Source organism: Ips typographus, linkage group LG10 (assembly GCF_016097725.1).
Source record: "Ips typographus isolate SLU linkage group LG10, UJ_Ityp_2.0, whole genome shotgun sequence".
Classification (NCBI taxonomy): domain Eukaryota; kingdom Metazoa; phylum Arthropoda; class Insecta; order Coleoptera; family Curculionidae; genus Ips; species Ips typographus.
This window is the reverse complement of record NC_138431.1, coordinates 230,088-253,802: the sequence shown is the minus strand read 5'-3', so window position 1 is coordinate 253,802 and position 23,715 is coordinate 230,088. Positions and strand designations below refer to the sequence as shown.

General features: G+C 43.3%; 2 protein-coding genes across 4 annotated transcripts in view; one reads left to right on the top strand and one right to left on the bottom strand.

The window, feature by feature from the left end:
- Positions 1-23,715, bottom strand: part of LOC145734626 (protein CFDP2-like) — a 63,693-nt gene that overhangs the window by 26,206 nt on the left and 13,772 nt on the right. The window lies entirely within an intron of this gene.
- LOC145734843 (uncharacterized) lies at positions 17,469-20,151 on the top strand. 3 transcript variants are annotated; one of them, XR_014179521.1, is made up of 5 exons: positions 17,469-19,021; positions 19,085-19,411; positions 19,462-19,577; positions 19,627-19,832; positions 19,900-20,151. XR_014179521.1 is itself a non-coding variant. In XM_081988471.1 (3 exons), the coding sequence occupies exons 1-3, from the start codon at positions 18,320-18,322 to the stop codon at positions 18,700-18,702; spliced, it is 264 nt and encodes an 87-aa protein (XP_081844597.1). In that variant the 5' UTR covers positions 17,469-18,319; the 3' UTR covers positions 18,703-18,730. The 3 variants fall into 3 exon arrangements, 2 of the variants coding, with proteins under 2 accessions (XP_081844597.1, XP_081844596.1); XM_081988471.1 differs by lacking the exons at positions 19,085-19,411; positions 19,462-19,577; positions 19,627-19,832; positions 19,900-20,151 and having other exon boundaries at positions 17,469-18,332; positions 18,391-18,476; positions 18,538-18,730; XM_081988470.1 differs by lacking the exons at positions 19,085-19,411; positions 19,462-19,577; positions 19,627-19,832; positions 19,900-20,151 and having other exon boundaries at positions 17,469-18,332; positions 18,391-18,730.

The window sequence follows — 23,715 nt, the reverse complement described above, 5'->3', positions numbered from 1 at the left end:
GGCGCGTATTAAAGTAGGCCACAGTTAGGAAGCGCTACCTGGAAAATTCTTGAATGGTCAAGGCAACCCGCGAAGCGTTTCGCGGTCATTCTAGAACGCGGTTTGCGAATATAAAAGACGCGGTGTCAACCGTAGTAGTAGTGAATTTGGGAACGCGGTAAAGTTTAAATAGCGAAGTAATTGTGGAATTGTAGTAGTGTTTTAGTAGCTGTGTTAATTATTGTACGGAGTGTTTTGAAGTGTTAATAAATTTATTAATTGTTGAGTTAAATTGACTTTGTGTGAACCCACGGGAGAATCATAACAATATTTAAAAAAAAAAAAGTTAGTCTAACGTAGTTTTGAGGATTATGCTATGTGTAAGTGTTCTAGTAGGGTAGTTGTAGGAAATAGGAAGCGAGATTGTCTTGTCTGTCTTGTGAGACACAGAGGATTTAGTATGGTCCAGTTATGTGGGTTGTTTTTCCATTTTGTTTGAATTTGTTGAAGTCTTTCTGTTATTTTTGGTAAGTTTGTGCGTTGGTATAGTAACTCATTTGAGGGGTTATGAAGTGGGTTTTGGGGATGTCTTATTCGTGTTATTATTCTTAGTGCGATTTGTTCTGTTGTTTGTAAGTGCCGTTTATTTCGTTCAGTTGTGTTTGTCATAGTTATATGTCCGTAGTCTAACAAAGGTCTGCAGATGGCTTGGTATATTTTTGTGGCGGTTCTTATGCTTATTCCTTTATCTTTGTATGTTAGTGAGCGGAAATGTTTTGCTCTTTTAGATATTTCTGTCCGGATGTTTTGTACGTGTTTTGTATATTTAAGTTTTTGGTCTATTGTGAGTCCTAGATATTTAACGTAATTTTTTGGTTCAGTTATGTGACCGTCTGTTGCCTAAACTATATTTAACAAAAACTAGATTTTTTACAATGTATAGATTAGCACGTCGTTTGTGTATGTGTTGGGTTATTTTAATATACAATCATGCTATTCCAAAATTAGTTTTCAGCAATTTAAAAGCTTACTTTCCTTCAGAAATATAACAATTAGATTATATTCTATAAAGTTTATCATTGATTAATTATTTAATAAGACGACTGTATTTTTTGGGAGGACTTTTTGTTCACATTATATTTTACCCTCTTATAGATATATTTTTCCAATCATTGTAAACAAAGCTTTATTCTAGTAAGCCCTTGAGCTAATGTTTAGTAATGTTTCTATGTTTCATTATTTTCTACTTTAGAATAGAGTAATAAGCTTCATATAATTTTTAATTTTTTAGGGTCAATGTGTTTTAGTAGCCTGGGTTGGAGAACAAATATCTGAAGAAGGAGAACGTACCACAAAAATCTGCTATCAACTGCTAAACAGTTTACCCACATTGCCAACTGAACATTCTCAACTAGTAGAGAAGCAACTGAATATTCTTTTGGATCAAAGCAGATACGGCAGGGTTAGATTGCATGCTGGAAACTTTTTCAAAATGGATTTTGGAATTTTAGGCTCTATAGCAGCAACCGTGGCCACCTACTCTATTGTTATTATACAGATTTTGCTCAAAGGGCAAATTTAATATTGAAACTAAATTTTCACATAACTTTCCGGTAAAATAGTTCTTGTAATATTGAAGTATAATAAGGAATAAAATTAAAAAGCCAAAGCAGCATACCAATTGAGAAGTCAGTCGCATATGCATTCAAGCGGATGGTCGGCATTTTGACCCTCTTTCAAAGAAATTAAGTTTTTAAATAAATACGTGTTTTTATGGCGTTTAATAAAACATTTATTTTTATCTTGTCACACTTGAAGTACGGAAATAAGGGGCGCCGAATAAGGCGCCTATGGGTTTATGCAAAAACGTTTGTGCGAGATTTACTAACCCTCCAATTTTGGCACAATAGTTTCGGAGCACCCTGTATAGTAGGAAATAAGGATTCTGTTCGAGTTATATACGATCATATACGAAATTTTTTCTACGTCTATTATAGAAAATCGAAACTAAAAACGGAAAAAATGGTATTTGACAATCAATCAAAATTAGTCGAATGTGCCAAAATTGTGTTCTCCTGTTTTGTTGCAATGGATATTGACTCGAAATGAAAGGTGATCGTACTTAACGCACCTTTTCCATATGGAGATCCTTCTCATCATAGCAAATAATCATTTCCTAGGGGTTAGACTTGTAGAAAAGGGAAAAAATCAAGAAATAAAAATTAAGAAACACTGTTAGAAAATAGTCTATCTTGCTTGATCGATTTTGTTCAAATAATGATGACGTTACGGGTCAGACGTAGAAAAAATACTTGATTATTACGCGAAAGCCAAATCCTAATGTACTACTCTTCGTTTCCCCTAACACCGGAGTGCCCCGGGACCCAAGTTAGGCGTACCTTGGCCATCCGCGCGAGCGACAAGAGTGTTTTCTTACAATCCAGCACCAGCGCAGACGTCGTTGAATCAGCTTTTAAGGCAGCCATTGCTGCCTTGCTGTCCGTACAGATAAATATATCCTTCCGGTATAGCGGTGAGTTTAAAATAAACTCCCCGCATCGGATGATCGCAAAGATCTCGGCCTGGAAGATGGTACAGTGGCAGCCTAGAGGGAAGCTAAGCCTCGTCCCCGAAGTTGCACCATACACACCTGCCCCTGCCCCCGTCACGGTTTTGGATCCATCTGTAAACCAGACGTCTCCATGCGACGGGAGGATAGAGTTTTGAGAGAAATTCCAGTCCTCCCTCTCGGGTACTACAAACTTTAGAGGTCCGCTTGACAGAAGCGTCGGAGGCACCCGATCCTGCTTCATCAACAGTTCCGGGCACTCCCTCAACGCCTCCCCCCAGCCCCCGAGATGACCCCACGGTTCAGCTGAGTCTGTAATCAGCATATTGAGACCTGCCAGTCTGTGGGCTGCCCTGGCGGCTTCTTTTTGTATAAACAGGTGCAGCGGCAACGGCCCGAGTTTTCGTCGTCTCGTAAAGATGACGACTTCCACTTTTTCCGGGTTCACAGAAAGCCCCTCCCCCTCACACCAAACCTGTGTTGATTGAAGGGCAGCCTGGATATTCCTCGCCAGGCCCCCGACGGCACGACCACTCGAAAGAATGGCCACATCGTCCGCGTAGGCCTGGGCGTAGACATCTGCGGAGTTGAGTCTCCACAGCAGAGTATCAACAACTAGGCACCAAAGAGTGGGCGAGAGAACGCCCCCTTGGGGGCATCCCCTGGCGACCCACGCCTCCGACGTGACTGCGTTGAGCTCCGCAAAAACCAAACGGTTGGACAACATGGTTTTCACCCACCCGGCAACCACCGGATGGGCCCCACGCCGCTCAAGGGCTTGGCATATCGATGCAAAGGAGGTGTTGTCAAACGCCCCCTCTATATCCACAAACGCCGCCAGGGTGGCGTATCCGGGCGCTCTGCCCTTCTCCAGCCTCTGTACGAGGTGATGAAGGGCGGCCTCCGTAGACCTACCCGCCCTGTAAGCGTATTGCTTCTCGTGTAGAGGGGCCACAGTGAGCAGCTCCTCCTTAATATGACGGTCGACAATGCGCTCAAGAGTCTTCAACATGAAGCTAGCAGCATAGAGTAATCCGCCTTTCCCGGCTTAGGAATGAACACGACTCTCACTCTTCTCCAGGCCTCAGGGATGTACCCCAGAGTGAGTGATCGCCTAAATATCCCCAGCAGGACCAGGGTCATCTCCTCCGGGCTCCTCTGGAGAAGTGCCGGAAAGATACCGTCAGTCCCCGGGGACTTAAACGGGGCAAACGAGCATATAGCCCATTTCACCCTTTCAAAAGTAACGATACGGTCTGCAAACGCACGGTCTGCCCGTACGTCACAATTCCCGCTTTCCGTGAGTATTGGCCCCACCTGACTCGACCCCGGGAAGTGAGTCCCAAGCATGATGCCTAGGGTCTCCTCCGGTGTCTCGGTAAAGCCCCCCTCCGACCGGGCCACAGAGCCCAGGCGCAAGCACGACTCCCTCCTGAGGATCCGCGTTAATCTGGACGCCTCAGTGGTGTCCTCAATGTCCGAGCAGTACCTCCTCCACGTATCTCTACGGGAGTCTCGTATCGCTTTCTTGTAGAGCTTCTGAGCCAACTTGTGGTTGTCCCAGTGTTCCACAGTATTGATCCTTTTTGCTTTGTTAAAAAGCTTACGGACCTTCTTACGGTGTCTCTCTAAGAGAGAGTTCCACCATGGCGTTCCTCCAACTACCCGTTCCTTAGCCGGGCAGTTGTGCTCGTATGACGCTAGTACGGCGGCGTTGAGTTCCTCGACCGAGGCCTCAACGTCCTCTGCCGTGCGCGTCCTTTTATACATGACCCTTATCCTACTGGCCAGCTCCTCGCTGTAGAGGCTCCAGTCAGTAGTCCGGGGGTTCCTGTAAGTGGAAGAGGGGATTGTGCTTATTCCCTCGACATCGAAAAGGATGTGTCGGTGATCGGAGAGGGAATCCTCCTCCGACACGCACCATCGCTTTACTTGTTGTTTTAAGGGCCCACCGCAGATCGTAAGGTCGATGACAGACTGCCGCCCCGGCATGAAGAAGGTCGGCACGGTACCTCTATTGAGGACCCCCAGACCCTCCCTGCAGAGAAATTCCAGCAAGTCCGCCCCTCTCCCGCTGGTCCCGCCGGAGCCCCAGAGCTCGTGATACGGGACAAAACCAATCCCTAACAACACAAATGTAGAAATTGCAATTTTGGGCTATTTTGTTGCAAATCCAACTTCGTCAATAAGACAAGTTTCCGTAGAATCAGGCATATCCAAAAGTTCAATTCAGAGGATCCTGAAGAAACATAAATTTCACCATTTTTCATTTAAATTAGTGCAACACTTAAAAGAGGTTGAGCGGCAAATACCTCACATGTTCTACTCACAACTTTATCACATTCTCCGTAAATAATAAACAGATTTAAGTAATCTTGGTTGGAATAACGTAACCGCAACGGCATATTGGCAGTTGTCAAAACACTCAAAACTAGTGTTATTAACATGCTCTGCAGGTCTCCAATATCACCGTGTGTCAAAAGCATGGCCAACTAGAGTACCAGCTAATCCCAACCATGCAGCCTAATAAAAAAATGTTTATTCTCAAATAAAACGAAATGGGTTGGATTTAGGTATAGGCAAGTGAATTAAAACGTAAGTAATTTTTAATGCTCACAATGATTCCGTCATAAAAAATGTGGGTTTCTATTTAAAAAACTTGAGATTTTTAATCTTTTTTAGTGGCAAGTTTATGATTTTTTTTTTGACGACCCTGTATACAAATGAGTCATTACGCACCCTCAGTTTCATAAAACGATCCTTTATTTACAATAACCCAAAGTTTCATTGCAAAATGAAATACGGTTTTGACAAAGTACAAAAATATGTTGTGCGTTGCAACTGTCACTTTTTTGGAAAAACATCAAATATTTCGAAAACGGCGGGAGATATAGGCATAGGGCATTGTACACATAAGTTGGTCAGAATTTTGTGAGGATTCCAAATATGTAATAATATATAGGGTGTTCTATTTAAAATAAGAAAGTTGTGATCGACCGGTATAAACGGAAGTGCAACCATCTTGAAAATATTTTAGTTAGATTGGGCATGCCCACATCAGTATCCTGCCAAATTTTCAAAACTCTCCTATTTATACTTTTTCCAATATCAATCGATGTCTTTCGTCATGGGACACCCTGTATATACGTTCAGTGTACAAAGTTTTATTTGGAACAATTGAGTGTGTGGAAAAAATAACACAATTATAATGTTGTTAATAAACCTAGAATAGAACAGCTCATGTTGAAATGTCCATATTCTGTACGTAGAAGAAGTTTCTCAGAGGTTTTATAGCCAGTTTAAGATCAAATTTGAGATTTAATTCAGATATCAACACTGACTCATTTTAAGATTTAGTTACAACACTGATGAAGACCCTCACTGATGATAGTCCATGAAGTTGAATCTAAATCACATCACTTTTGAAGGAAGTAATTATTTCTCCCCTTTGTTGTTGTCCCTGTACAGTAGGAAACTTATCTTCAAAGATAATAAAGAAGTATCTTTATCACGATTTATTTTAATTTTCTTTGCATTATGTGGGTATTAGCTCAAAATTATTACTAAATAAACTTGTTTTGAATGTTTTGATTGCAGAATAACGGACGGCGATTTGTAATGATTTTGAAAGGTTAGTAGCACGGCCGGATATGAATTTTTTAACTTAACGACCGCTTGGCGCGGGATGATTTAAAATTTCCGAATTTTAGAGCCATTTTGCCTCTTAATGGTCAAACTTACGGTATTGAAAAAAATATAGGTTGATAGCCTAAAATGTGCTCTACAACTTTTATCTAAAGCGTTTTTCCACTAAAGAAACACTCGGTTTGTTCCAAACCTCGTTTGTTATTTACCCGTTATCGGCCGTGTGCCGATCAACGGTTTTCATCACACTGCAGGGGTTTCTTTTAAAAAAAGTTAAATACCCGCCATTTTATTGAGAGCGTAACAAAAGTGGCTATAAAAATGAGAATGTGGTTGCCTAGAGTAAGTGTGTTTGTTAAATATTTGAAAATTGCGTGTTGTCATTGTCACGTCTAATCGAAAAACCGGCGGGCGCCCGTTAAGCATTCTTAACGTACGCCTGCCGTAAGTACTCTTTATCGTGTCTAATTTGAGGTGTTTTAAATTGCAAATAACAGTACAGTGTGCTGACAAAGGATTTAATTGGCCATCGTCATTAATCCAAAAGAGGGGATATATTTCTAGCGGGGATATAGTCATACTGTCGCCACAAATTCTCACCTTTTGACCCCAAGCAAAAATGATTAATTGTCTGCAGCTGTAGTAAAAATTTCTTTGAGTTTGCCGGTACATGGTCCGCAAAAATTATTATGATTTATTGCGTCCGGCTACATGTTTTCGAAATTCCACCTTTAAACCTGACGCATTTCTGCTCCCAGAATGACGTGAATTTCGTAGTATAAATATTTCCCCCATTCTGCCAAACAGTCAGTCAGAACTGAAACGTCGTCAAGTCGAAGACAAGTGTAAAAATTCGGTTAAAGTCCACAAAGACCCAAAAGCCTGTCACTTCAACTTAACTCAACATGTCCAAAAGGTACGTTAAAGCCAGAATTGCTAATTAGACCTAAGACTTTGAAACCGAACAGTACCTAGCTGAGTCTTTATCTATGTTAATGCAGCCTGAATAAACGTTTGATCCGAGATTGGTGGTTGTGTCATTTAGGCTATATCGCTTGCCCCTCGAACACCAAAAATAAGCTTGTAAGACCCAAAAATTGGAATAAGGCATTTTTAGGCCATTACATGCACCGCTGCTGCATAAATTGTGCAATATTTACTAATTACTCCCAGTAATGTTCTTCTTTGAACATACAGTAGCATTTTTTATTTGCCCAAAGCGAGTATTATCCCAAACAGGATCTGATACAGGAGAATCGACTGCACAACCCCATACAGCATATTTTGTCCGTCGATGTCTGGCATCAGCCTTTGAAGAGCTCCAAGTCTGTTTAAGCACTTTTCTGAAATGTATTTTGCCTGCTCTGTAAAACGCATATTTTCGCCAATTAAAACTCCTAGATGTTTTACTAATTTTTTTGGCGTTATTTGTGTATTTTCCACGTGTAACTGGATGTTCTTTCTGTCTCTGGGTCACAGTATTGGCTCGAAGTAAGTGTGACGAAGGCCAGAGAAGGCGGGACAGTCCCCAAGTATATAACCCGGTGTTTCCTCGTCCTCCAAGCAGCCTTTGCAGGCCACGTCTTCGTAAATTCCCAGCATGTGCACATGCCGCGCCAGATGACAGTGATCAGTCATTTGACCAGTCACCATTCGTAATTTACCTCTGTTTAAGTTTAGCAGAAATTTTTTTCGTTTGGGGCACGGACCAGATATTAGGTCCTTTGTTTCTTTCTTTCTGTCTGGACATCAGTCTGTGTCCCAGCCCCCTATCCTGCCGTGACCATATGAGCAGGCCTGTATTGGCCACCCACCCAGCTTACAGGCTGCGCGCGTAGCCTCTATTCTTACGAACAGTTCGAGGGGCATGAGGTTTAACATCACCTCCAGGGCTTTAGAGAAAGTAGTTCCCATTGCCTCTGTCACCGCCAGGCACGCCGTTCTTTGGACTTTGTCCGAGCGGTTGCTGAGCTTTCCCCCGAAGCTATAGCACCGAAAGTAGGCCTAACTGCGGTGCAGTAGAGCCAGTAGAGTATCCTGGGATTTAGACACCAGATACCACCAACAGCCCTCTTACAGGCCCATAGTAGTTTTTTTATCTAGGTGTCACGAATGGAAAATCCATTAATTTAATAGATGGACTCATTATTTAAAAACATAAATTCATTAAATTAACACAGATATTCGGAGATGGCAAAATAATAAAATGCACTATTTTGCTGTCTCAGCAAAGAACCTAGGTCAGATATAGCGTCACTGGTTTAGAAAATTGAGACAATGTTATTACTAAACTGCAACTATGCAAACTATATACTTATTTTTACGATACCCAATTACTCAGTTAAATTTTACCTTTACCAAATTAATACAAATATACATATTATTGTGCTCATCTGCACTGCATAGACTGTTGCTTTAGGGCGTCCTCCAGGTCGCTCTTGACTTTACCCTACTCGATTCAGGCAAATGCGAGCCAGTAAACTGGTCCTTCAAAATCTTCAACATTTTAATTTTTCGGAGGGTCGTAGCGTCAGGGGCAGAGCTGGGGTGTGATTACTGATATGAAGATCAGTAGTCCGGGATCAAACGGGGAGCCTCCACCATGTCACGTTAAGGGGTAGCCCAGAGGGAGAAAAACTCAGGTTTCCACAATTAACCCACTTTATTTCAGTAGTTAAAACAATGGATACAATAATCTTACCCCCAGATGTGGGATGTGGTGATTTGTACATGCTTTTGGTGCTGTATTTATACATACCCACATCATGACCTCAATTCGCCGATCTTGCTTACACAGACATTGTACTGGGGGATACCGAGGCAATATTTGGTAACGGAACATAGTGTAATTTCTATGTTACAATATTTAACCGATTTACTAAACTGATAAACCGATCATTTTGTCAATTAATTTTAACTGTTATTTAGTCATTAAATTATATTTATTATTAAATTATATTGTTCTAACAAGTGGTTTGATTTTACTTCTGAAACAAGATCTCGGTAAAGGCGTTTATTAAAGTAATAAACGCACGTATCGTTTAACTTGTTAGGCCAAAAGGGCTCTACAATTTAAACGTGACTGTATGCCTAGGTATTTCACCGTAAGGTGGTTTTCGAGATTCGTCCCTGACAGGACAATCATGGGTTTTGTGTCAAAGTTCCGCTTCTTGCTCAATAGCATTCTTTGGATTAATACTCAGTCCTGCCAAACGGCACCATTCATCAACCATCTGCACTGCCCTCGCTATGGGGCCCTGCAGACTGTTTCTGGCGCCCCTACACAGGATGACCAGATCGTGGGCGTAGGCCTGCGTCGTAAGAGGTTGCATTTGTAGCAGCCTCTCCTTTATGTAGCGATCAATCAGTCTTTCCAAGGTATAAAGCAAAAAGCTTGTAAGACTGATAGATCTAAATGATTTTGGGTCAGAGTAATCTGACCTTCCAAGTCTTGGGATAATCACCGCTCTAACCTGTCTCCAGAGTAACTCATAGACAGACACGTCCTGAATGTCCTGATCAGGAGCGGAGCGAGCGTGTCCATCCCGTGTTGCAGCAGAGCAGGGTAGATGCCATCCTTGTCCGGTGACTTAAATGAAGGAAAGGTAAAGACCAAGATCCATAAAGATGTATCGTAGTCCATGTGCCCTGGCCTACGACATGCCTCCCAGTGGTCAACATTTGTTTTAAAGTTCGGAAAGTGTGTTTGGAGCAGGACCTCCAACGTCTCTCCAGCATATGACGTAAACCTACCATTGGGACGAGCAAGTGACCCGATCCCTGCATGTGGGTTTTTTGACAGTATCTTGGAAGGACGGCATGAAGCCGGCAACTCATTGATGTCACTGCAGAACCGTCTTCAGCTGTTTCTTTTTGCGGTGCAAAGAGAGCGCTTATATACTCTTTGGGAAGCATGAAAATCCTCCCACTCATCTGGGCGCATAGACTTCTCGGCTTTCCTGAAAAGTCCGCGGACCTATTTGCCCTGTTTTTCCAAGATGTTGTTTCACCAAGGGTTATTTGCATCCCGAGGTTTGCCCCATATGGGGCGGCTAATGTGGAATGCTTCAATGGCGGCTTCTGTCATGTTGTTGACAGCTAAGTCAACCTCGTTAGAGCCGCTAAGGCTGTTCGGTATGTCTGGACAGCGGACGGCTAGTTCCTCTCTATAGAGGTCCCAGTTAGTAGCCCCCTGGTTTCTGTAGACCTGTACTGTCCTGACATGTGCCGTCTCAATATCGAAAAGAGCTTATGCCTGTGGTCAAACATGGCCGTCTCTTCGCAGACCGCCCACCCATGGATCGTGTTCAACACGCTTGGTTTGCATACAGTGAGGTCAATCACAGAACTAACCTCTGCTGCAGAGAAGCGCAACCTTTGTTGGCGATGATTAAGCCTTTTGGGCACAGAAATTCCACAAGACTGTTGCCTCTTGAATTGTTTTGCATACACCCCACAGGGTGTGGTGACAGTTGGAGTCACATCCCAACACCAGGGGAATGTCTCTGTCCTTTCAGTATTTGATGAGGGCTCCAGTGGGGCGTCAGTGTCAATAGGAAAGTAGGACGAGCAGATCACAGTATAGTGATCGTTCAGTCCGTCTTTCGCATTGATCAAGATTGCCACCAAATCTCGTGTGGTGTGCTCGTAGATGTGTTAGCTCAAAAGCATCAATGCCGATGGTTATGATGCATGCGCGTAAAGCTTCCGCCGAGGAGCGGTAGTGAAATTTTTCCCCAGGGACGGAAAGACCTTATATCGTTCCCAGTATCTGCTATGGTTCTTGAATTAAGGTAACATGGCACTTGCGGTGTAGCACCTGCTGGCATAAGACCGCCGAGGCAGCCTTGCAATGCCTGAATGACAATAAAGGAGCCGTCCGCAGCCATGATGTCACTCAGCTGGGGCCGTCTTCGTCGGACGTCCCCAGCAGCTGCTCGGAGTTGAGTCATACTCCCTATCCACTAGCGTTAGCCTTGCCCCTTGCGGGGAAGTTTCCAGGATTCACCACGTGGAGATGAAAAGAATCTCCTAGTCAAGTGAATCCCTTTGGTGAGATGTATACTCCGACTATATCCAGGTCTTTCGTTTTTAAGACGACAACACTATTTTGTTTCATAATACCTTTAATTTCTAGCCTTCGATTCAAGAGAAGTATGACGACGTCCGACTGCTGGTCTCCTATCCATCCTCCTTCCTTTATTAGCTTTTTATTTGGTTCGCTAGCTATTATGACATCTGCTCCCTTTTTTAAAGCAACCGCATATGCTACATCGTAGGCAGCTCTTGATCGATCAGCGTTTATTTGCAAAATTGTCAATGCGTTCGCCTGCTTGTTTTTGTCCACCTCTGTGTTTGTCTTTTTACTGGGCATTTTGAGTATTCTTAACCCTCATCTGTTTCACCAATTCTGTGTGATTCGGACTAGCCATCGAGTCGTCACTATGGCCTTCACTTTTGCATATCAGACAGTGAAGTCTATTTGTGCATTTTTTGCTGACCTGTCGCGTTTCGGTGCAACGTAAACATCGTGGTTCAGTGTGCTCCTTTTCTGTGCACTAGCTAGTGTACTGCCTTTTTTAAAGCATTTGAAGCATCGTCTTGGTTTAAACATCTCCTGGACTCTGCCTCTGTCCTATTTCACCTTTATCCTCTTATTTTGAAGTAGAATTTTAGCTTCATCAACAGTCGTGGTTAGGATTGCGTATTTCATGCTTTTACTGTTCTCCTTATGTCTTTTAACAATACTTGTTTTTTCTATATTCTTTGCTCTACCCTTGCAATGCCGTTTAAATTTTTGTCTATTTACTCTCTGAATAAACTGTAATTGCTTTCGTTTTTGCTAGCAATTTTCAGTTTGACTGTCTCTTTTTTCCTAGATCTAAATTGGTCTTCATCTTTTTCAAACCGTCGGCATATGCGGTATGATCTTCTGCCATGGATTTGATTATAACTGTTTCCGTCTTACATCTATCGGACTGTACAAACTGAAAGTTTTGGGACCTCATGCAATATCATCATTTGCTGTGCGTGCATGTGATCGTGCTCCAGGTAAGTCTAACACAACATTTTCGTGTGTCGTGATGTGTTGCTAGGCAGATCGCATTTTTGCTCCTGCTTTAAATTTTGTTATAGTAGTGGTATAAAGTTCGAATTAATTCTTTTAACTGTTATTAATACTGTACTTTTCATCTTGGTGCGTCGGAAAATCTGACAGAAAACTAGAAATAACTGATCATAATTTACTGCAAAAATATAATAATCCGACCGCCGCGAAAAAGACGCTGTCATGACATCTGGTACCATGCGAATTGCGATTAGCACCAATGCTAATAGCAATTCTAGTATATAACGGAGTTACTAAATTTTGTTAATTTTATTTTAAGTACGCGTGACCTTCACTGCTGGGTGCTGGGCCGCGGCCGTCGTTAGCGTCTATTTTGTCGGGGCCGTTCGAAATGGTTCGGTGGGCGCTGGGAGTGGGTGCCTCTGCTAACTGCCCCCACCGTTGGTTTTAGTATAAAAAGAGGCCGCGCACCGGAAAACGGGGATTTTTGATCGCTTAAAGGTCGAAGCAACTTGGGAAACCGTTCCGTACAGCTTTCAGTTATTATCTCCGCGTATGTGTAAGTGAATGAAACTGGGGCACTATCAGTATTTTTCCGTTTGGGGTAGTTCTGGAAAACCGACGCCGGTTACAATAAACTTTTTTGGAAACAGTCAGGTAATCTTCTCTCTGGACCTGTTCCTGTTTGTTTGACTCCAGGTAAGTGGTGGAGCATGCAGGAATGGCGAATCCCGTAACTCGTTTACTTGGCTCCGGGCAATCGGTGTGGTAAGAGAGTCTAGGAACTGGAGGGATTAGCGGTTGTGTGACTGGCAACGTCACGAGACATAACCTTCTGTTGCATTTTGTTTGTCGGACTCCGGGGAAACTGGTGCGACATACAGAGGTTAGATCGAGTGACGGAAACACTCCGGCGTCGAGTAGCCAGTTTTACGTAACAGTACCGTACCGCTTACAAGCACCGTATTTTAAACAGACATAACCAACAGTAGTCAGGTTAAACAGTAGTGAAGGGTCCGTAGCTAGTTTTCTTTACCGTTACACGCTTTCCCCGAACCACCGAACAATATAGGTTGCGTTTCTTAAATTGACCGTCGCCTTAAGTATTTGCTGTTACAGTGTGCTGCATTTTCGATGATTTTACTGGGTACAGAGAAAACGGTAATAGATAGAAAAAAAGTAGCATACGTTTTCTGATTTCTTTTTCTGAGCTGAGATGACTGGCGAAAAGTGGGCGGCGCAAACTTCTTTTGTTTCAAAGAAAGGGGGGGTTTTCGAAAATTGGTAATTTTTGAACCTCTTCTGTATTTCAGTTGCTCTTAAAGTTATCAAAAAAGTAACGGTTCTACGGTTCCCGGTAGAAGTTTTTTATGTAGAATCCAATGACGTAGTCAGCTTTTTTTCTATTCTGTTTAGTTTCTGATATATGACAGTAAGTTATATTTTTAGGAACATCCTATATATTTTTACGTCATTTAATTCTGTTGATTTTTACCTTTTCAACGGTGTATTACAACATATAAGTTTGTAGAGGTTAATCCTGTTAAATTAAAAAAAGACCTATGCTAAGCTAAAAAAAAGCCAATATCTAAAATACCAAACAAAATCGGAAATCATATAAACTAACACATCAGAAAATGAAATATTTTTAATAAATCTTATTAAAAATCTAAGTTACAAACTACTATTTTTAAGGTGGAAGTTGAAAAAACTGTTTATAAACGACATGTAACATATTAATATGAACATAGCCAAATTTTGTTTCGACTGAGGGGTATTTTTATACATATTGTTACGGTTTGGGCCTACTATGCTCGATACTTCTGAACGAGCACTCGATTCGGGATGGAATCGATGTGCCGCAATATCTGGCCGGGCGCGTGTTAAAGTAGGCCACAGTTAAGAAAGGGACACCTGGAAGCATCTTTAATGTTCGACGCGAAAGCGATTTGCGGTCATTCTAGAACCTAGTTTGCGAATATAAACGAAGCGGTGTCGACGGCGGGAGTAGTGAATTTGGGAACGCGGTAAAGTTTAAATAGTGGAATAATTGTGGAATTGTAGTAGTGTTTTTTAGTAGCTGAATTAATTATTGTAAGGAGTGTTTTGAAGTGTAAAAAAATTTATTAATTGTTAAGTTAAATTGACTTTTTGTAAACCCACGGGAAAATCGTAACAATTGGTGTCAGAAGTGCGATCAGACTTTAGTGCGACATGAATTTGAACTAAACTTCGGGTTAGAGACTTGTGTTCAGAACCGGACTAGAGATATTCAGAACAGTGGTGTGTTAAATTTATTTTATACCAATAACAAGACGTCAAAGTGCAATTATGGAGGCTCAACTTGCAGCTATTATGGCAATGCTTGAAAAACAAGAAGAGATTCGACAACGAGACAAAGAAGAACAAGAAAGGATTCGACAACAAGACAAGGAAGAACAAGAACGAATTCGACAACAAGAAGAAAGAATGAGACAACAAGATATAGAAATGCGTCAAGAAGACAGAGAGCGGCAAGAAAAGCGTAACGTAGAAATATTGGACGTTCTAGCGGGGACCGGGGAGTATGATGTTCAGGTAATATTTAATGATGTTCGGGAGGACATTAATAAAATTCAGAATGATGTCGAGATAAAGCTACGCGACTTAGAGCGGAAAATTGACAGCAGAGTAGTCAGCTCTACAGTGATCACCGGAAACGGGCTCAACAAGATCAAGCCTCCCGCATACGACGGTGAAACTTCATGGGCAACGTACCAACTCCAATTTGAGGCCGCTGCAAATGCAAATGGATGGAGTAACGAGGAAATGGCTGTAGCACTGGTGGTGGCATTACGAGGACCTGCATTGGAGCTGTTACAGACTCTGCCTATCGCCCAATGAAGCAACTATGAAGCATTAGTAGCTGCATTAGAACGTCGTTATGGGGATCAACATAGGAAAGGAGTGTATCAAACGCAATTAAAGGCAAGGCAGCAGAAAGCTGGTGAAAATCTACAAGAGTTTGAGACCAAAATTTCCCGGAGGGAATCCAAGAAGAATTTGTGGCACAGTATTTTGTAGATGGGATTCGAGATCCGGATGTAAAGAAAATGCTGAAGAGCTGGAATTGCAGACAGCAGTCTCGTTTACCGACCCCGCAGAACTGGCGTAACCAGGAGCAGAAAATGAAGAACCCGCGATATGTAGAGTATCGTCAAGCTTTTGATAGTGACAAATTCATAATGGATGGAGGATTGGTCAAATCGCAAAGGTGACAGATGAAGAGGCTACAAAAAGAATGAAGAGCAGCGTTTCTAAGGAAGACATAATAAAAGGGCAGCGCTCAGACTCTGATTTGAAAGTAATCAGAAGATGGTTGGAGAAGGATTTAAAACCGGATTGGCAACAGATTTCCAGATATGGACCAACACTAAGGGGTTACTGGTTGCAGTGGAATTCGCTTCGACTGCGAGATGACGTAATTACTCGCAAATGGGAAGTCCAGACGGAAAACGCTTTGTTTACCAAACAATAGTGCCCAATTCCTGCAAAGAGAATGTGCTGCGAGAACTACATGACAGTCGCAGAGGAGGACACTTTGGAGTAAACCAGACCTTGGCTAGAATAAGAGATCGATTTTACTGAATTAACTTCAGAAAGGACGTTGAGGAATGGTGTAAACGGTGTGACCTGTGTTCGTTACAGAAAGGATCCAGCACAATTCAGGAACTTGAGAGAGAGAAGATGAAACCAAACAACGACGGAATGAAGATGACACTGGACCACAGACCAGCTGGTAGCAATTATAAGGAAGGTGATGCTGTGTGGATGTTTCAACCCAGGAGGAGCAAAGGATTAAGTCAATGATGGCAACGACACTGCGAGGACCCTTACAATGTGGTAAAAAGGTTAAACGACGTCGTGTACAGAGTCCAACGCAGCCCCAAAGGCAAGATGAAAATTGTCCATCTAGACAGACTCAAGAAATACCAGGGACTAGATGAAGCGGATCGGGACGATCAGCTTTAAAAGGGGGGCAGTGTTACGGTTTGGGCCTACTATGCTCGATACTTTTAAACCAAAACTCAATTCGGGATGGAATCGATGTGCCGCAATATCTGGCCGGGCGCGTGTTAAAGTAGGCCTTTCCGCATGCTGCATGTTGGCGATTGTTGCAAATTACGTGCGTCTCCTTTCGACAAAGTTGAGGGTGTGGAATTATGTTGTCATTTTCCGACAGTCAGCGGATCGGTGCAGGTTGCGTCTGGCGACATGGAATGAAATATTGAAAAGACCATCTCATTTATAGAAGATCATCATAACGCACCGGAGTTGTGGAACAACAAAATTAGTTACTATAAAGATAACCGCTGAACAAGGATGAGCTGAAACAGCTAGCGTATAAATATGGATACAGTATGATCGAGGTGAAAAAATAATTAAAAATTTACGTTCAGCATTTTATCACGAAAGAAAAGAGCTTGCTAATTCAAAGAAGAGGTGGTTCATCTCTGATAAAATGTCGGAATAGGGCTTGCTCTCCTCAACCAAACTAATGTTTATTGGTAATTTTGATCAATTTTACTTAATTTATTTTGTTTCCTACAACGCAAAGTTATCACCAAATAGGCTGCCGCAATTCTTTTTAACGAACTGGCCTAATAAAGTGAAGGTGCTTCTGTGGAATTGGTTTGGACGCATACTACAAGTGCAAACGACAAAGAGCTTGCGATACTGAAATGTCCAGTGTTGCATGCGCCTTTTGGATACTTGTGTGGCATTGCCGCAAAGTGCAGAAAGCAACGATAAACTACATGTGGCATGCGGTATGTTGTTCAGTGTTGCCTCAGTCGAATTGCGCTTTCAGGAATCTTTTATGTCGTTGGTCTGATACCGACGACCATTTTATCTTAGACAATAAGTCAGATGCTTAAAACTCTTTGAAGTAATGTCACCTGTCGTGATATTGTCACGTTAAGGGGTTGCTCAGACGAAGAAAACCACAGGTATACAGGTAAGCCGTTTTTATTTAAGATGAATCAACAAAAGGTCTTACCCCCAGATTGCCAAGAAGGCGAGGATCATGACGTGAGGAGCGTCTGAAGGGTTTCGCGGAGGGCGCACGCTTACCGGGGGTGAATAGAACCCTAGACTAGTGTCCCAGGGCATTCACCACGCCGAATAAGACGCGTTGGTACTGTCAAAGAGAGATAAGTCGGTACGGCAACTAATGCTGCTCGCCCGTGCTATTTCCTTTGACAGGCTGATTACCGGGTGCTTGCACTTGGTTACCAACTGTTCCACTAAAAGCTACACAGATGGTAATCCCAGACTATCCCAGAGATCAGTAATCCGTACGTGCTTTTGGTACCGTATTTATACTCACATCATGACCCCAATTCTCCAATCTTGCTGACACACACATGGTACTGGGGGAGACCGGGGCAACTTAAGGTAACGGCACTTAGTGTAATGTCTATGTTACATGCCCCTCCCCTACAAAGTGTTCGCCCCGGACACTAAGATACCCTAACTGTACAATTCTAACATCGCCTATATACTAATAGGTGGGTTTATGTGGTGGGACGAATCCTTTATTTATCAAAAATCTTATAATCTAAGCCATTAATCATATTGTGCGCCCGAGGATTTGCCTGAACGTTCCAGCATCCTTGGCCGCTACTCAGTTCACGGATACCAAGGCTACTAGCTCACGGGTCGTACTGGTGCTGTCATCTATTGGCGCCTGCTGTGAAACCGTTTACTGGCCGGTGGTTCGTCTCGGTCCGGTGTCTGGGTTGTGTGCTAGGTGGCGTTGTTTTCGTGTGGCCCGGTCGATGTGCTCCGTGAAAGATGGCGGTACTTGTTGATTGTGCTGACTGGTTTGACCTGGGCGGCGTGAAAAAATTCAAAAAAAAATGTTTATGATATTGTTACCTATTATTTATGTTATGTTTTTGTTTAATAAACTCAATCTAGTACCCTACTAATTTTTTGCTTACTATGCATCGATACTTATTATTACGACTTATACTGTTCAACATTTGGTCCCCGAAGCCCCAAAAGAGTGTGTCAGAATGGAATTTAAAGGTGAGTGGTCGGGTTCCCTCTTTTTCCTTTTCTCTAGGTATCTGGTCGTCTATTCCAGATTCGCGTGGTTTCCCCCTAAGTTTGCGACGCGCCCGGCGGAGAGTGATCTCGTGCCTGCGTCGTTGGGCACCCGATCTTCCCCAGGTAGGTCCCTGTACTTTCAGCTTGATGTTTACTTGGTTGCCTATTCCCATTGCTGCTTTAGGATTTTCGAGCGGAGGTGTACTTCTTCAAAGTACGTGGGGAAGACTGGCCGCCGGAGATCCCTCCGGGGCATGTTGTCATCCAGCATGGTTCGTGCTGTGGGCGACTATGCCTTGTAACCTTTGTGTCACGGCTTCGGAGACCAGTAGTTCATTGTTACTACTAAAATAAAAAATAAAAGTTTTTTAGACTAAGTTATATGGCTTATCTATTAATTCTCTAATCCTCCTTATCCCTACTGAGGTGGCTTCTTGCCTGTTTGGAGTTGGCGGGTGTCCGTCATTTGTCGCTGAAGTTGACAGACCACGCCTTTTTCTAGTTCGCTTGCGAGATCGGATGATTCGTCAATTTTTATGACGAAGGTGTTCTGTCCGCGCATGACCTCACCATCTTCATTTTCTTGTGCTGCCGTGTGGGTATTGCTTTTTAGGTGTTTTCTCTCGTCCCGATCTTCCCTTTCTTGAGGGTGCTTCTGTGACTTGTGGGTAAGAAAATGCCTTATAAGACTGTAAATGAGGACCGCAATAATTAGCGCCCCTGTTGACCAGGTACATATGAGTAACCAGGAGTTGCCATTGTCCAAGTTTTGGTCCAAGCTTGGTGTCGACGTGGATGACGCCTCCGTTTGTACCGCGTGGGCGACCGCCATTATGGCCGGTCTTTTCAGAAGTAGGTAAATTACAGCTAGGGACAATGTGATGTTCCAAAGAAACATGAATGAATGATTCCCGCTGTGGATTCCCGAAATGTTGGCTGTGGGTATTTTTTGCCATTTTTCGTCTAGTGATTGCCTGATGGTTTTTTCCGAGGATATATTAAAATGCGGTAGGCTGGTGGTCCAATTGACGTTTAAGCATTCCGTGAGGTTGTGGAAGGTAGGTAGAAATGCTTGGTTATTTGTAGGTTTTAGTACGAACGTCTTTAGGTTGGTCCATGCGGCCGGCAAAATATGTCGAACCGAGGCAGTTGCCTCTTCTATTTTACATGGGAAGCGTTTTTGAATAATGGTTTCCCCGTTTACGTCCAGCTGGCATTGGCAAGGTAGGTTCATTTTCAGAGCTCCTGGTAGATTTAATAACTCTGTTCCTAGGTTAGAAGTTTCCCCTGGGCATGTTATAGATGTGTTGGGCTTAGGGTGGGTTACCAGGAATTCTTCTGACCCGGTTTCTGAGATAATCATAAGGTTTGACTGGTGGCAGTGCATTGGGCAGTGTTCCGCTATGTCCTCTACTGTTGCCCCATGGAACAGTTTTCGTGCACAAGAAGGGCCCTGTGTTTGATCCCCCGAGAACCTGGGTAAGTAGCATAACCTATCTTGGTATGGTTTACATTCGTGTAGTGAAATTCCTGTTATTTCCTTTAGTATGGTTCTTGTTCTTGTGGTGGCTACTGCCATCATTAATGGTGCATGTTTTATTGTGCATGTCTGTCCCTCCCACGCGAAGGGATTTGTTACCAGCTGGAACAGTCGCCATTTCCTGTTTAGAGAGATCAAAGGGATCTTCACGTGTACCACTAGTAGCCCATCGGAGAAGGTACATTCGCTGATGGGGAGACGAAAATACGATGACACCTGTGCTGTGGATATGGCAAGTTCAAATTCATTTTTCCTTATTTCCCCTTGTATTTTCTTTAAGTCGGACAGAAGCGTTTCTGGTTTTATAAGTGCTAGTGGAATTTGTTTCTGTTTGCATTCTTGCAGAGCTGCCTGACTGCGCATTTTCCTTACAAGGAGAATGATTCTATTTGCCATTCCCAGATTTGCCTCCATATTTGCTTGAACCATCTCTGTCGCCCATTCCTTTTCCAGCTGTTCTTTGTTAACGAACTCCTCCAAGTTATGTATCTTTGATTCCGTCATTCTTATGGCCTGATTCGTTTCTTCCTGACAGCGTTTTTGGTCCTCCGAGCGTGTGCTTAACATTTTTAAGGTGTCCTCCATGGTATCGTGGAGTGCCGTGATGTGTGCCTCTAATTTCCCTTCTTCCATATACATTGAATCCATTTTTTCTTGCGTGGCTACGCCGCAACAGTAGTTCAAGCCATCCGCTATGAATCCCAAGGAGAGCGTTATTTTTTCCCTTCTTAATTTTTTAGTTGTTTCCCAGTCTGGATACTCGTTTGCCCTGTATAAACTTATTTCTTTGTCTATTGCCTCCTCCAATTCTCTCAAGTGTTTCCTTCCTTGACAGATATAGCTTTGGTTGGCCCTTTCGCAATTTCCCGGTGGATTTCCCCTTGGGGCTGGGTTTACCTTTGGTTCGGACCAGGGTATTACATAGGTTAGGGGGATTGTGCTTTCGTACATAATAGTGCTGGGGAGTTCCTTCCATGTGGCCCCGGCCGTCACTTCTACGTGTTGGGGCGTTACTATGGCGACCCTGCAATACGAGTGGAATCGATTAGTATTTTTTGTGGCGCCTGGGCTTCCCTGCATTCTTCTTCGTCTGTTTCTTCAGCTATTTCCCCTAACGTCCATTCGTCATGGAATGGCAGTATTCTGCCTATATGCACCACGTCTGTTTTCCTTCCACCCTCTTGTTTTACTTCGTAATTCACCTCGCTTATTTTTTTTGTAATCCTGTACGGCCCAAACCACCTCAACAACAGTTTCTCGCTCTTGCCCACTTTTCTTATTGGTATAAATATTTTTACTCTATCTCCGACTTCATATTCCCCTTCTCTATGCCTAGAGTCGTAGAGCTCCTTGTCTTTCCCTTGTTTTTTCTGTATGTTGTCTACGGCCAATGCCCTTATCATCAATGCTTTTTCTCTTAGCTCCTTGGCATTCGTGCTCATTTCTTTATCTAAGAGAGCTGCATCCAATGGCAGAGTCGGGCTTCGTGCAAATATTAATTCAAAGGGCGTGAATTGCGTCGTCTCCTGTTTCGCTGTGTTGTACGCGAAGGTGACGAAGGGCAGGTATGAACACCAGTCCGTTTGTTCTGTGTTACAATACAGCGACAGCATGTCGGCTAACGTTTTGTTCAACCTTTCTGTTTGCCCATTGCACGAAGGGTGATATGCTGTGGTGAAGGTGCTTTGGACGCCCATTATTTGTTGAAGCTCTTGCACTATCTCAGACTGGAAAACTTTTCCCCTGTCGCTTAGAATAGTACGGGGTACGCCGTGTATCAAGAGCACCTTTTCTAGCAGAAATCTTGCTACTGGCCCTGCCTTGCCGTTAGGTAGGGCCGCTGTTATCGCGTACCTTGTTGCATAGTCGGTTACCACCACAATGGTTGTCTTTCCCAGACTGCTTTTTCGGAAAGGACCCAACAGGTCTATCCCCAGCTGATCGAACACTTGTCCCACTTGAATAGGCTGGAGTAGCCCTAGGGGTTTTCTGTTTGAGGGTCCTTTTCTTGCTTGACAATCCCTGCATCCCCGTATGTACTTGTGCACGTCCTTCACCATGTTGTCCCAGTAGTATTTTGGGCTTAGTCTGCTCAGAGTTTTGGTCATACCCATGTGTCCACTGGTGGGTGCGTTGTGGGCTTCCCATAGCACTTCCTCCCTTAGTACCCGTGGTATTACGAGCGCATATTCTAAGCCGTCTTTATCTGCGGTGGCTTTGTATAATATGTTGTCCCTTATTCTGAAATTCTTTGCCTTTCGTCGTGTTATTGCGTCGCTGGTACTATTTTCGGGGTCCATGATTGCTTCTCTCAATTCCCTTAAATCCTTGTCTCTGTTTTGCAGTTCGTCTATCTTTACTGTCGAGATGGTGAAGGTGGGCACGTCATCTAACTCCTCGATTTCCATATTATCTATATGTAGAGCGGGGTTGCGAGATAGACAGTCTGCGTCCTGATGCTTGCTGCCTTTCTTGTATACCACCGAGTAGTCGAACTCAGCTAGTTTTAGTGCCCACCGTGCTAACCGCCTAGAGTGGTCTTTTATGTTGTGTATCCAACAGAGTGCATGGTGGTCGGTGACTATTACCACCGGTCTTCCGTAAATGAGATGTCTTAAGTACGTCATCCCCCATACAGCGGCCAGCAGTTCCAATTCACTTATAGAGTAGTTTCTCTCAGCTTTTGATAGTGACCTGCTTATGTATGCTATGGGGTGGTTTTGCTTGTCATCTCCTTCTTGCAATAGTATTGCCCCAATGCCCTCTGTGCATGCGTCTGTGTGGAGGGTGCACCCGATGTTAGGGTTGTAGTGTTTCAACACTGGGGCTGTCGTCAGCCGTTCCTTCAGTTCTTGAAATGCCTTTTCCTGTTCTGTCCCCCAATGAAATTTGTTTTTCTTTGTGGCCTCATGTAAGGGCCGTGCCAATACTGAATAATTTTTTATAAATTTCCTGTAGAAGTTGCATAGGCCCAGGAAACTTTGGAGCTCTTTAGTTTTCCTTGGTGTCGGGAATTCTTTAATCCCTGTTAGCTTCCCTTCTTCGGGGTATATGCCTTCCCCGCTTACTGTATAACCTAGTATTCTTACTTGCTCTTGCAGGTACTCGCATTTGCTAGGTTTTAGCGTTAGGTTAGCTTCTCTCATCCGTGTGAATACTTTTTCCAACTTCTCGATGTGATCTTCTAGGTTTTCGGAGAATATTATTATATCGTCTAGATATATCAGAATTTCCCTCCACTTAAGATCTCCAAAAACTTTGTCCGCTAGCTGCTGGAAGGTGGCTGGGGCATTGCAGAGTCCGAAGCTTAACACGTTGAACTCGTAGGAGCCATGCCCTTGTGCCGTGAAGGCCGTATATTGCTTAGAGGTTTCCTCGATCGGAATCTGCCAATACCCTGAGAACATGTCCAGTGTCGTGAAATATCTGGCTCTCCCCAGATAGGTCAATATATCATCTATCTGCGGTAGGGGGTAGCAGGATTTTTTCGTCACTGGGTTGATGGTTCTCTTGTAATCTACACAGAATCTGGTGGACCCGTCCTTTTTCTTAACTAGGACTACAGGGCTTGCCCAGGGAGAATGGCAGGGTCTTATTACCCCACAGTCTAGCATTTCCTGTATCTGGGTATCTATTATCTCCCTTTCGTTCTGTGAGACCTTGTACGGGCGGCATTTTACCGGCTTGTCCTCAGTTACCTCTATCTTGTGTTCGATAAGGTCTGTTTTTCCCATGAATTTGGGTGATTTGCAGAACACATCCTCGTAACTCGACAATAGTTTTTTTAATTTTTCTTTAAAACGTCCTTCTGGTATGTGCTCT